Here is a 12042-nt window from a genome sequence, read left to right on the forward strand (position 1 = left end):
TCCTGGACCCCAATAGGACCAGGGGACCACAGGTGGAGTGATTTAGTTTTTTTAATTTTTTGATTTAGTTGGGGGTTGGTCCTGCTTTGAGCAGGGAGTTGGACTAGATACCTCCTGAAGTTCCTTCCAACCCTGATATTCTAGGATTCTATGAATGCCCCCCCCAGGCAGCTGCCCCCCCCCAAGCCTGCAAACACCTGAGCCCCCCAGGTGATTACCTGGGTCCTGCCACAGCTGCATGGCTCTGACTGACTCCAGGCTGAGGGTGGATCCTTCTGGGGCAGCACCCCCCCACGTGCAAACCAGCATTGCCATCCAGGGGGGCATTGCTGATTTACACCACTGAGTAGCTGGGCCATTTCCACAGGTCCTTGTCATCAGGCGGGGCAGGGGTCTCCTGGATCCCTGCGTCAGGTCCCCGAAGGGAGCATCCCAGCCACAGATGTGTCTGGCTCCGGCTCCACACTCAGAAACGTCTCAGCCCCGTGTAAATGGCTGCATGATGCACTAGGCAGCGGTGAATCGGGCGGGGCTTGGGGATAAAATCCAGCTGTAAGCGGCTGCTACTCTGAAACCTGTCATGGTGCAGGTCACAGGCTGGCCTTGCAGGGGGCCACAGTTCTGCACGAGGGTTTGTTCATGGCCCGTATTTTCATGGGGGGGTGAAGGGTGGAGCAAAGCACCCAAGCAGGGCAAGGCCAGGGGGAGGGTTGGGAGGAAGCTGAGGGGACATGACAACAAAAATACTGAGCCCCAAAAGCAGCAAAATTATAGCTGATATATTACAATACAACTTCCAAAATTACTTACAAACATTACACCGGCCGCCGGCTCAGCATCGGGGGGGGGGCTGCCTGTTAGACCCCGAAAAGCAAAGACAGTCACCCCGTGAAACTTTTGTCCGGCTGCCCCAAGAAAATGAATTGGATTCCCCCCCCCGGCTGAAGACTGGCAGTGTCGCACCAGAGCACATGGGCTCATTTGGGATTCAAAATCCGCGGCAGGGCCCAGACCCCTGTGTGTCTCCACGCCTTAAATAATATAATTAATTTAAAATAAAACAATAAAACCAGCGTCCTCCTCTTCGCTCCTCCGCTTCTTCCATGGGGGGAGGTTGGTGAAGGCTTTTAAATACACCCAGAGCAACAATCACTTGCAAATAGCTGGGGGTGGGGGGATCTGAGCCCTGTGGAGATGTTAAGTAACAGGCTTTATTCATTATTTTAACTGATATGGCAGGGAAGGAGGAGCCATGTCCATGTCAATTAACGCTAATTAGTACCAGGGGGAAGGGGGAGCACCCCACTGATATTAATGAATAAGATTTTCTCCTTTGATATTAATTGTCCAGTGGGCGAGGGGTTGGAGCCTCACAAATCAATACTAATTACCATAGTGGGGGAGGGGAGCAGAGAACCCTACTGAAATTAACATTTCTTCTTCCTTTGACATTAATTAGTGCCGTGGAGGCGGGGGACTGGAGCCCATTGATAGGAATGAATGAAGCAGAGGAATCCCAGCCTGGACCGGACTAGTGGACCCATCTAGCCTGGCCTCCTGCCTGTGGCTGCTCTGGATGGAAGGGGCAGTAACCCTGCAGGAAGTGACTAAACCAGTAATTAAATGAGCCCTCATGAGGAGGAAGTTTCCTCCTGACCCCATCCCTGCAGGCCGGCACCTACCCTGAAGCATGAGGGTCGTTGTCACTGTGACAGGTGTCAGCACTGTAGGGAGGGAGGATGGGAACCCATTGGTGTTAACCCAGGTCCTCTGTCCACGATGCTGCCCAGCACAGGGGAGCCGGCCGCGCTGCTAACATTAATTAACTCTGGTTTGCTCACAATGTTCATTAGACATTAATGGCTTAGCTCCCCGGTCAGAGGGGAAATTAGGGTACTGGTTCCACCATTTTGGGGTGGCCCCAGTCTGAGGTTAGAGTTGAGGGGCTCTGGGAGATATGGAGGGTGTACCCTGAGGCATCCTGGGAAATATGGCCCACGGGCTCTGAGGGATGTTGCTGGGGCATTCTGGGAGCTCTGGCTAGAAGATTGTGGGAGGGGGGATGTGGGGCTCCGAGGGATCCCGCTAGCGTGTGGGTGTAATCGTGCCCTCTCTCTCTACACATTAAAATACAGGTGGGCTCTAAGCAGTGACGTCTCTTCGGTGTCTCTCTCCGTCCCTGGTCCCAGCAGGAGATGGCAGCGGGTGCGTTGGTCTCGGTGGCTGTGGGTGGTCGTGGCGTCTCCGTCCCTCAGGTGGCCAGACGGTCCCGTAGCTTCACTGCTCGGGGGATGGTGGGGCCTGGGCCAGGCTAGGATATTCCCTCAGGGACCAGGGCAGGGCTCACAGGGGTTTGGTCCTAGCCCAGGAAACAGACGGGTCCCACCTCGAACCCAAACTTCTGGTTGGGCTCCCCAAAGTCCGTGAAGTGTGCGTCCAGCAGTGGGAGCTGCTCCACGCGGGGCGTGTTCACCTCCAGCACCGTCCTGTCCGGGCCCTTCCGCAGCTGCCGGAGGGGATGGGGGGAGAGTCAGGCCATGAGGTCAGTGGCTCCAAGGCCTGTTCCTGCCACGGGGTCCCACTGGGGGCCTCTCGCTCCGCTGTGACCCAGGCTCTGCCCTCTGTTCCTGGCATGGACACCAGCCTGTCCCCTCCTTCTCCTACATTCCCCATCCCCTCCCTCCGCTGGGGTGTCTGCCTAGCCCCTGGAACCATCTGTCTGTTCCTGCATCTAGTGTATTCATCTATCGATCCATCCTCCCCTCCCTCGAACCGGGGTGCCTGCCTAGCCCTGGAACTGTCTGTCCACTCCTGAGCTTGGTGCATCTAGCTGTCTGTCTGACGTCTGTTCCTGCACCTGATGCGTCCATCCGTCTGTCTATTGCTACATCTGGCACATCCACCTATCTATCCATCCTTCCCTCCCTCGCTTTAGTGTGTCTGTCTGGTCACCCTGCCGCCCCTCTGCGTATCCCTCTGCATCCTGGAATCCTATTGCCTCTACCTGTCCGTCAACCCCACTCCAGCTCCCGGTGCATCTGCCCATCCCCCCCGCAACTGTCTGGTCATCCAGCCTCCCTCCTAGTGTATCCATCCATCCATCCCTCATCTCCTCATCCCTCCATCCATCCATCCATCCCTCCATCCATCCATCCATCCAGCCTCCCTCCTAGTGTATCCATCCACTCTCCTCAACCCTCCAACTGTCTATTCACCCATCCCAGGGTATCCATCCTGTGACGTTATACTCTATAAAATGAAACTCTATGAAAATATAATAATGAGTGTGGATATAATGTAACTGGAATATTCTTCATGAAAAGGTCTCTTGTAAAGTATCATTACAAAGCTTATAATTTACTGAGTGTGGTCATCCTATTTGTACAAATGTATCATTCTTGTATCTGAAGCTAGAAATATGAAATATAACTCTGAGGACCTATTGTAATTATGCCAAGTGTGGGCCATTAATGGTGGTTTGGAATCTTGATGGCTCCCATTAACCAGGACAATTGACTGTAGATGGCTCTGTTTACTTGTAAGTCTTCCTGTGTATGTGTGGACTGGCAAGTGGGTAATGAAGTCTTACAGTGCCATGTGATCATGTCACCTGAACTGGAATCCATCTTTAACCTGGTGCTTTTCCATTGAGAAGGAGGGGTAGGAACCCAGAGAGGGACGAAGGATTCCCGTCTTGTGCAAAAGATATATAAGGGGGTGCAACAGAGCAAAGGGGGCTGCAATCATGAGAAATCCCCTCACTACCACCTGAGCTGGAACAAGGGCTGTACCGGGGAAAGGGTTGATCCCAGACTAGGAAGGCTGTGATAGAAGCTTCTTGAAACATCTCTGAGGGTGAGGTTTTATCTGTAATCACTTTTTTACTGTATTAGACTTAGACTTGCGTGTTTTATTTTATTTTGCTTGGTAATTCACTTTGCTCAGGGGTCGTCTCAGCACATGAGGTGGCAGTTCCCAAAGGGGGTTTCTGTGATCCAACCCGTCACAGTGTTCGAAATCCAATGGGGTTTCTCTGCACAGGTTCAAATCCTGTTCGTGATGCCACTGTGACGGGTTGGGTCACAGAAACCCCCTCAGGAACTGCCACCTGATGAGCTGAGACTTTGAGCCTGTTTTCCCTGCCAGCTTGGGACTTCAGTGCCCTGCCTGGTTGTGCCGGACACGTTAGCCTGCTACAAACACAGACCCGCGTCTGAACCACGTCTCTCAAAAGCTGCAGGCTTAGCTGAAAACAGCTTAAGAAGTGTTCCTGTCTCCAGCACTTGGATACCCAACTCCCAATGGGGTCCAAACCCCAAATAAATCCGTTTTACCCTGTATAAAGCTTATACAGGGTAAACTCATAAATTGTTCGCCCTCTATAACACTGATAGAGAGATATGCACAGCTGTTTGCCTCCCCAGGTATTAATACATACTCTGGGTTAATTAATAAGTAAAAAGTGATTTTATTAAATCAAAAAAGTAGGATTTAAGTGGTTCCAAGTAATAACAGACAGAACAAAGTGAATTACCCAGCAAAATAAAATAAAACACACAAGTCTAAGCCTAATAGAGTAAGAAAGTGATTACAGATGAAATCTCACCCTCAGAAATGTTCCAGTAAGCTTCTTTTACAGACTAGACTCCTTCTAGTTTGGGTCCAGTGATCTACTCACACCCCCTGTGGTTACTGTACTTTGTTCCAGTTTCTTTCAGGTGTCCTTTGGGGATGGAGAGGCTATCTCTTGAGCCAGCTGAAGACAAAATGGAGGCGTCTCCCAAGGCTTTATATAGTTTCTCCTTGTGGGTCTAAACCCCTCTCTCCCCCTGTGTAGAATCCCCTCTACAAGATGGAGTTTTGGAGTCACATGGGCAAGTCACATGTCCATGCGTGACTCAGTTCTCTACAGGAACGTTCCCAGGAAAGCTCAGATGTGGATTGGCGTCTCTCAAGGTCCGTTGTTCGCCAAGTACTTCCATTTACCTGAATAATCCCCTCACACTATGTTGACCAGATTTGCCTTCGGTGCGTCCTACAGCAAACACTTTAAATAGAAGCACAGAGCCAACGCTCATAACTTCAGATATAAACATGGTCCATGCATACCAATAGGATGAAGACTTCAGTAGAACATAACCTGTGCAAAGTGTGTTACATGGCATATGTAGCATAAAACAGATTCCAGTTATGTCATATTTACACTCATAAGCATATTTTTATAACGCATTATGGGGTGCAACGTCACATATCCCTCCCTCCCTGTACCTCCATCCCAGTATATCTGTCCCTCCCCAGACCTCCACATGCTCCCATCTCTCTCTTCGCCCCCTCCATCCCAGCCTGTCCCTCCCCCTGGTTCCCCTCCCTGGGCCCCGCTCACCGCGCAGCCGTCTGTGAGGGCCGTGATGTAGGGGCTGGTGTCGTAGCTCATGTCCTCCTCGTTGGCGCCCTGGAGGCGGACGGCGTGCTGGTGGCCCCCAGAGGCGGCGCTGCGCCAGCCCACCGAACGCTGGCAGTGGTAGGTGAAGTTCTGCCGGGCGGCCACGCTGAGCAGCCGCAGGAAGGTGAGCTGCACCACGCCCACCGGGTGCCCGTCCGCGTCCACGTATGAGAACTGGGGGGGCAGGGACACGTTAAGGGGAGACACACGTTGTGGCCACCCCCCCGCACTCCCCGCTCGGGACAAGGCGCAGGGAGCTTCTGCCTGGGGGGCACTCAATGGGGATCAGAGTCTGTGTGCTGTGGAGAGGGATGCCAGAGGCAGGGAGAGAGATGGACAGAGCCGAGGACAGACGGATAGAGCTGAGGACAAGGGCATGGACAGAGCCCAGGACAGATGGATAGACAGAGCTACAGGCGGGTTTCTCTGGTACAGATCTCCCACATCACAGACAGAGGGACTCAGGGCTGGACAGACATTAAACAGGCGACTAGCAGGGCAGACGAGACTCCAGGTGGATCTAGGGACGGGTAGCTTCCAGGACGAGCGGATGGATGGATCAGATAGAGGAGATTCTGGGGGGATGGGCTGGGAGGTGAGGATCTAGGACTGGGGATATACACCCTTGGGCCTTGGCCCAGAGGGGGATTCCAGGGGGGATGAATGACAGAGGAGTTGGAAGGCTGGACGGACGGACGTTAGCTGGAGGAGGTTGCAGTCACCGGAGACCCCCCCCTACAGGTGTCAGCAGGGGGTCAGTGTTGGAGCTGCAGGGTACAGGAGGTATCTGCATGCGCACACACATACACACGCTCAGGCTGGGCCTGTCTCTGGGGCTCATTCAGAGGGGCCAGGGCCGTGTATGGGGAGTGCAAGGTGTATTATCAGGGTGCAGGATCCCCGGGACCAGGCCACCTGTTGGGGTGACCCTGGCATGTCACCGAGCCCAGGACACGCCCACCGGCCGCCCAGCCCGGCTCTCACCTTCCTGCCCTCCTGGAACTGGCTGAACCAGCGCGGGGCCTTCTCCTCCTGCCACGCAGACATCTGGACCTGGCAGGGGAGATCCAGAGAGAAGGGCTCAGCAGGGGCTACACCATGGGGTGCCCCACGCACGCGAGCCTGGCTGGGAGCTGGGGGCGAGGCTGGGGCTAAATCCTCCCTTCGGCCAGCCACAGCTGCTCTAATGCCAAAACCAGACAGCAGCAGCATGGGGCTGTTATAACAGGAGAGAACCCAGGAGCCCTGGCTGCCAGCCCCCCTGCTCTAACCCACCAGACCCCACTTCCCTCCCAGAGCCGGGGAGAGAACCCAGGAGTCTGGCTGCCAGTTTCCCCTTCCGCTCAGCTCCCATCACTCACCTCCTGCGTCTCTTTGGTGGGGAAGAGGCAGGTTTCCCCGCCAGCCAAGAAGTCGCAGTGCACCTTGAAGGAGTCCCGGGAGCAGCCCTCGTTGGGGTCAATCCAGTACTCACCTGGGGGACGGGGGGGGTCAGTGCACAAAGAATCCCCTTCGTTCCTCCCTCTGAGCCACCCCAGCACCACAGCCCCCTAGCACTGCCCTGGGGCAATGGAGCCAGCCCTGACTCCCTGGGCAGAGCCCCCTGCTGCCCCCCTGCCCCGCCCCCTGAAGTACAACCCCTAGCGCTGCCCTGGGGCAATGGAGCCAGCCCTGACTCCCCGGGCAGAGCCCCCTGCTCCCCCCCGCCCTGCTCCCTGCAGCACAGCCCTTAGTGCCGCCCTGGGGCAATGGGGCCAGCCCTGACTGCTGGGGAGAGTCCCCTGCTGCCCCCGCCCCGCTCCCTGCAGCACAGCCCCTAGTGCCTCCTTGGAGCAATGGGGCCAGTCCTGACTGCCCAGGGAGAGCCCTGCCCCCCGCCCCGCTCCCTGCAGTACAGCCCCTAGCGCTGCCCTGTCTCCCATCGAGCCCAGCCCGGCGCTCACCGTCGGGCAGGTCAGGGTGGCAGAGCTGCAGGTCCTGGCAGGTGCGGGCTGGGTTGTCCTGGGTGCCCATCGGGTGCTTCATGTGCTCGATCTCCCACTTGAGGGCATTGAGGGAGCCGAAGATCTCATCCATGCCGCCCGCGTGGCCATGGACCCCGTCCGCCACCATCCCCTCCCCATCCTCGCCCACCAGCTGGCTGGCGTCGATCGACCGCTTGCTCTTCTTGGGCAGCTGGATGGGCAGCGGCTGGATCACCTCCCCGGGGGGGCCCTGCACCGGCACAGCATCGTCAGTGAGGCAGGGACCGGGGGTTGGGATGGGAGTGGGCGGGGCAGGGATGGCAGGGACAGTGTAGGGCAGGGAAAAGAGTGGTGCAGGAGAGGCAGGGAGGGAAGGTGGTGGGGAGGGTAGAGGGTGGGGTGGGGCGGGGCGGGGCAGGAAGGGCAGGGTAAGTAACTGAGCCGGGAAGGGGGATGACACTGGGAGCGAGGGATGGGGGGAGCAGGGGGAGGAGCAGAAAGGGATGGGGGGCAGGGCAGGGTAAGTAACTGAGCCGGGAAGGGGCACGACGCTGGGAGCCAGAGCGCAGAGAACGGACGGTGTGAGGCAGCAGGTCGAAGGGAAGCGGGGGGAGGCAGGTCACTCACCGGGTGTCCAGGGGGGCCGGGGACACCTCGCTCACCCTTGGGGCCGGCTTGTCCCTGGGGGGGGAGAAAACAAAGATGTCAGCTGCCTGCAGGGCTGACAGGGGTGGGGGGGAAAGGCACCCCCTGCTGGGGCACCAGGGACAGTGCTTACCGTGGCTCCCTTCGCACCCTTGGGACCGGCTGGGCCCTGCAAAGCAATGACAGGACAATCAGAGACATAGGGGGCTGGGAGTGGGAGGCACTGGCAACCCTCAGGCAGGGGGAGGGGCAGTATGACACCCCACACCCCACTGTAATGCACCTAGTGAGGTCCCTTTGCACACCAGTGACTGGCTGGTCGGTGAGCTCACGAAGCCCCATGCAGCCATGTCGTACGCACGTCACAGACACGCTGCAATCACGACTGACAGGTCTGGGGCGGCGACAAGGACAAGGGCTCGCGTCCAACCAGGCGCCGTCCGAGCAGATGGGCCAGCACCTAGCAAGCAGCTGCGCTCTGGCACGGACGGGGCAGGAACAACCAGGTCTGAGGCCAGGTCTACACTGCAGACTATATCGGTGTAACTGCTCAGCTCACCCGTCCCACCAATTCCATGTCCCCTCACTCTGGGGGACAGACCATTATCTAGGGGTCCCCACGGGAGCACACATGTCACAGGGGCTGAGCTATCCAAGGGGGGCGAACACCCTACGCTCTCACTCCCTGCCCAGCTCTTTCACCTTTGAGGACACAAGGAACCAGCCGTCGGCCCCCAGGATAGACCCCGACCTGGCGCATGGCCAGCAGTGGTTAGGGACCACGCCCAGCTTGTTAGGGTTTGATCTGGGCAGCATTTTATCTTTATTCTCCTGTGACCATCTGACCTCGACACCTTGTCACTGGGACTCACTGACACCTGCGACTCACTGACCACCTGCTGCTCTGTAGTGAACAAAGCTTCTTCTATTGCTTATTGACCCTAATCCCGGGCTGCGAGCTGTGTGGGTAATGCCATCTGTGGGGCTTCCGGCTGTATGAAATCCCCTATCGGGCCTGTCCAGGAGAGGGCTGGCAGTGCAGAACACACGGTCTTGGGGGCAAGCCGAGGCAGGGAACAGGCTGGGGTCACCCTGCAGCACTAACCTAGGCTGGTGGGGGCCAGGTGTGGCCTGCGAATGGCTGGCAGGTGGTGGCTGTACCCAGCCCTCAGGGGGAACATGCATGCTGGGGGCTAGTTGTGGGGGGTCCAGGCTGGGAGCTCCAACAGCAAGGCACCATAGGGTGCCCCAGGATACCAGGCAGCCGATGACACAGCCCCTGACCTAGTCTGGACTGCACCCCGTAGTGTCACAGGCATGTTACAAGGGATGCCCAGACACAAGGGTGAGGGGCAAGTGACAAAACGGGGCCCATTACAGGTGATGCTCAGAAGGGGGGGGCCATGGGGTGAGGCCCAGACCCACAAGTGGCACAGGGGAAGGTCAAAGGTCACTCACAGGAAGGCCCGGGTGCCCGGCGGGTCCGATGGGGCCGGTAGCACCAGGGATCCCCTGCAGGGATGAGAACAGAGAGCGGAATTAGCACGAGAACAGAAGCACCTCAATTAACCCCTCGCACCCCAGACTTCACAGGGGCTCCCACGTTCACCCCCCGTCTGCCCTGGGTCCAACACAGCCTCCTCCCTGGGCAGCCCTGCTCACCACACCCACCCTCAGAGCACTGATTAGAACCCAGGAGTCCTGGTTCCCATCCCCTCTGCTCTAACCCACCAAACCCCCCACTCTTCTCCCAGAGCCAGGGATAGAACCCAGGAGTCCAGGCTCCTGGCCCCCCAAGCTCCCACTGCTCCCCACATGGCAGGGGTCTCTGGCAGGGGGTCTGGCGGTGGAGAACTCCCCCCCACCCCAATACTCACGGTCTCTCCTTTTGACCCCAGGGAGCCCTGCGGGCCAGGCAGGCCCCGGTCTCCTTTCTCTCCCTGCTCGCCTGGGGGCCCGATCAGACCGATCAGACCGGGGTGGCCCTGGAGAAAGACAGACAGTGGTCAGTGCAGGACGGACAGATGGGGGAAGGGCATCGAGGGCTGTGTGTCCGACAGACTGGGTGTGTTGGTACGGACAGCATGTGGGGAGGGGTCTGTGCGGAGTCTCTGTCCCGGGCTCTCACACACCCTTGTGCACCTTGTGCAGGCTGTGGGACGTGCTCCCCAGGGATACTCGCAGGCTGTTGTACTGATATGTCTCGTTCACACAGACTTGTGTATCGCTTGTGCCACGCTCATGATGTGCACCTCATGGGCGTTCCTGACCCTCGGTGCATTCACCCGCACTGTGTACCACGTGTGTGTGCTGGCATGTTCCCTGGCACTGCGTGGCGTGGGCTGGTGTCACATGGCACATGCTGGTGCACAGTGCTGCACGGGGCATGTATCATTCCCACCCATGCACTGGTGTGTTGTGTGTTCACACACAGGCTGTGTGCCCCCTGTGTGCTCCCCGCTCACCTTCTCTCCTTTGGCTCCGGAATCCCCTTTGAGGCCGGGCAGCCCCGGGGGGCCCTGCAGGGAGACACAAGCAGACCGGTTAGCCGGGGAGGGGAGGGGGGCTCCCCAGCTGGGGATGCTGTCACAAGGGAGGGCAAAGTCACACTCACCACAGGTCCCGGGGGGCCCGCCTGGCCCGTCGCACCTGGCTTGCCTTGTTCTCCCTGCGGAGGATGGAGGGGAGAGGTTAGAGCTAAACGCTGCCCTGACCATGCCCCAGGGTTGCCCCCCACAGCCCAGCCTCAGAGGCCCCACCCTGCTCTGGGACTCCTAGCCTGGATGCAGGGGTCCTGCACCCCACCCTTCTGGGGCTCCCCAGTCGGAGGCAGTGGGTCTCATACGCTGACTGCCCTAGACAGGCCTGCAGTGGGGAGAGCTCCACTCTCAGCCCATTGGCATTGGGGGAGGGCTGTTCTGGATTTACAGCAGGGTGGAAGGGGCAGCTGAGACCAGCCCCAGCCCCTGTGTGTCTGGGGCTCAGGGACCCATCAGCAGGCAGGGAAATACAAGCATGGATTGCGGAGCTGGGGTCAGACCCACTCCCTCTCAGAGCCGGGATAGAACCCAGGAGTCCTGGCTCCCCGTTCTAACCACCAGCCCCCACTCCCCTCCCAGAGCTGGAGATAGAACCCAGGAGTCCTGGCTCCCAGCCCGCCCCTGCTCTAACCCACTAGCCACACTCCCCCCCCCGAGCTGGGATAGAACCCAGGAGTCCTGGCTCCCAGCCTGCCCCTGCTCTAACCCACTAGCCCCCACTCCTCCCCCCCCGAGCTGGGATAGAACCCAGGAGTCCTGGCTCCCAGCCCCCCTGCTCTAACCCACTAGCCCCCACTCCCATCCCAGAGCTGGGGATAGAACCCAGGAGTCCTGCTGGCATGCAGCTAGCTATCACTTACCACGGAGCCAGGGATGCCTCTCAGCCCGTCAGGCCCCTGCTTGCCGGCCGGTCCCTGGGGCCCCACGGGGCCGGTCTTGCCAGGAGGTCCCATGGCACCTGGCTCGCCCTGGAGGACAGAAGGTCAGGGTGAGCTTGGGGATGGGTGACACGTTCACAGCTGTGGCAGGGGCTCCTTGGCGTCACCGCACCCCGTTGGGGTCAGAGACCATCCTGGGGCTCCCCATCACACCGACCCCAATGCACCATGGGACAGGAGCCCTTGGCGTGGCTGGACCGTGGCCTGGCTGGCTATACTGGGAGCTCCCAGCCTGGGCCCTGGGCCTAAGGACAGACCCCTTTGCACCTCGTCTCTAGGGAGCTCCGAGCTGGATCTGACCCCAGGGGATCCGGGACCCAACACCTCCCCAGCAGAGACCCCACCTGGGGGAAGGGCCCATGGAGCCTGGGTCACTTACCTTAGTGCCCTTCTCACCCTGACGCCCCTCGGGACCCGGGGAGCCTGCGGGGCCCTGCAGAGAGAGGAGACGGGGGTTGAACAAGGGAATGGGGCATGGGGCCTGTCTCCTCTAGGGGGCACTGTCTCCCACC

General features: G+C 58.7%; 1 protein-coding gene across 1 annotated transcript in view; it reads right to left on the reverse strand.

The window, feature by feature from the left end:
* Positions 1 to 1746: 1746 nt before the first annotated feature.
* The window catches only part of COL11A2 (collagen type XI alpha 2 chain), a 64696-nt gene continuing 54400 nt past the window's right edge, over positions 1747 to 12042 (reverse strand). Inside the window, exons 54-66 of the mRNA XM_043496357.1 lie at positions 11910 to 11963; positions 11453 to 11560; positions 10667 to 10720; positions 10518 to 10571; positions 9930 to 10037; positions 9511 to 9564; positions 8186 to 8221; positions 8035 to 8088; positions 7387 to 7657; positions 6805 to 6917; positions 6428 to 6496; positions 5384 to 5617; positions 1747 to 2506 (exon numbers count right to left, since the gene is read on the reverse strand). Coding sequence (XP_043352292.1) covers positions 2360 to 2506; positions 5384 to 5617; positions 6428 to 6496; positions 6805 to 6917; positions 7387 to 7657; positions 8035 to 8088; positions 8186 to 8221; positions 9511 to 9564; positions 9930 to 10037; positions 10518 to 10571; positions 10667 to 10720; positions 11453 to 11560; positions 11910 to 11963 — 1356 coding nt within the window. The 3' untranslated portion in view covers positions 1747 to 2359. The remainder of the gene's footprint in view (positions 2507 to 5383; positions 5618 to 6427; positions 6497 to 6804; positions 6918 to 7386; positions 7658 to 8034; positions 8089 to 8185; positions 8222 to 9510; positions 9565 to 9929; positions 10038 to 10517; positions 10572 to 10666; positions 10721 to 11452; positions 11561 to 11909; positions 11964 to 12042) is intronic.

The sequence above is a fragment of the Dermochelys coriacea genome, chromosome 14, assembly GCF_009764565.3.
Source record: "Dermochelys coriacea isolate rDerCor1 chromosome 14, rDerCor1.pri.v4, whole genome shotgun sequence".
In the NCBI taxonomy this organism is placed as follows: Eukaryota; Metazoa; Chordata; order Testudines; family Dermochelyidae; genus Dermochelys; species Dermochelys coriacea.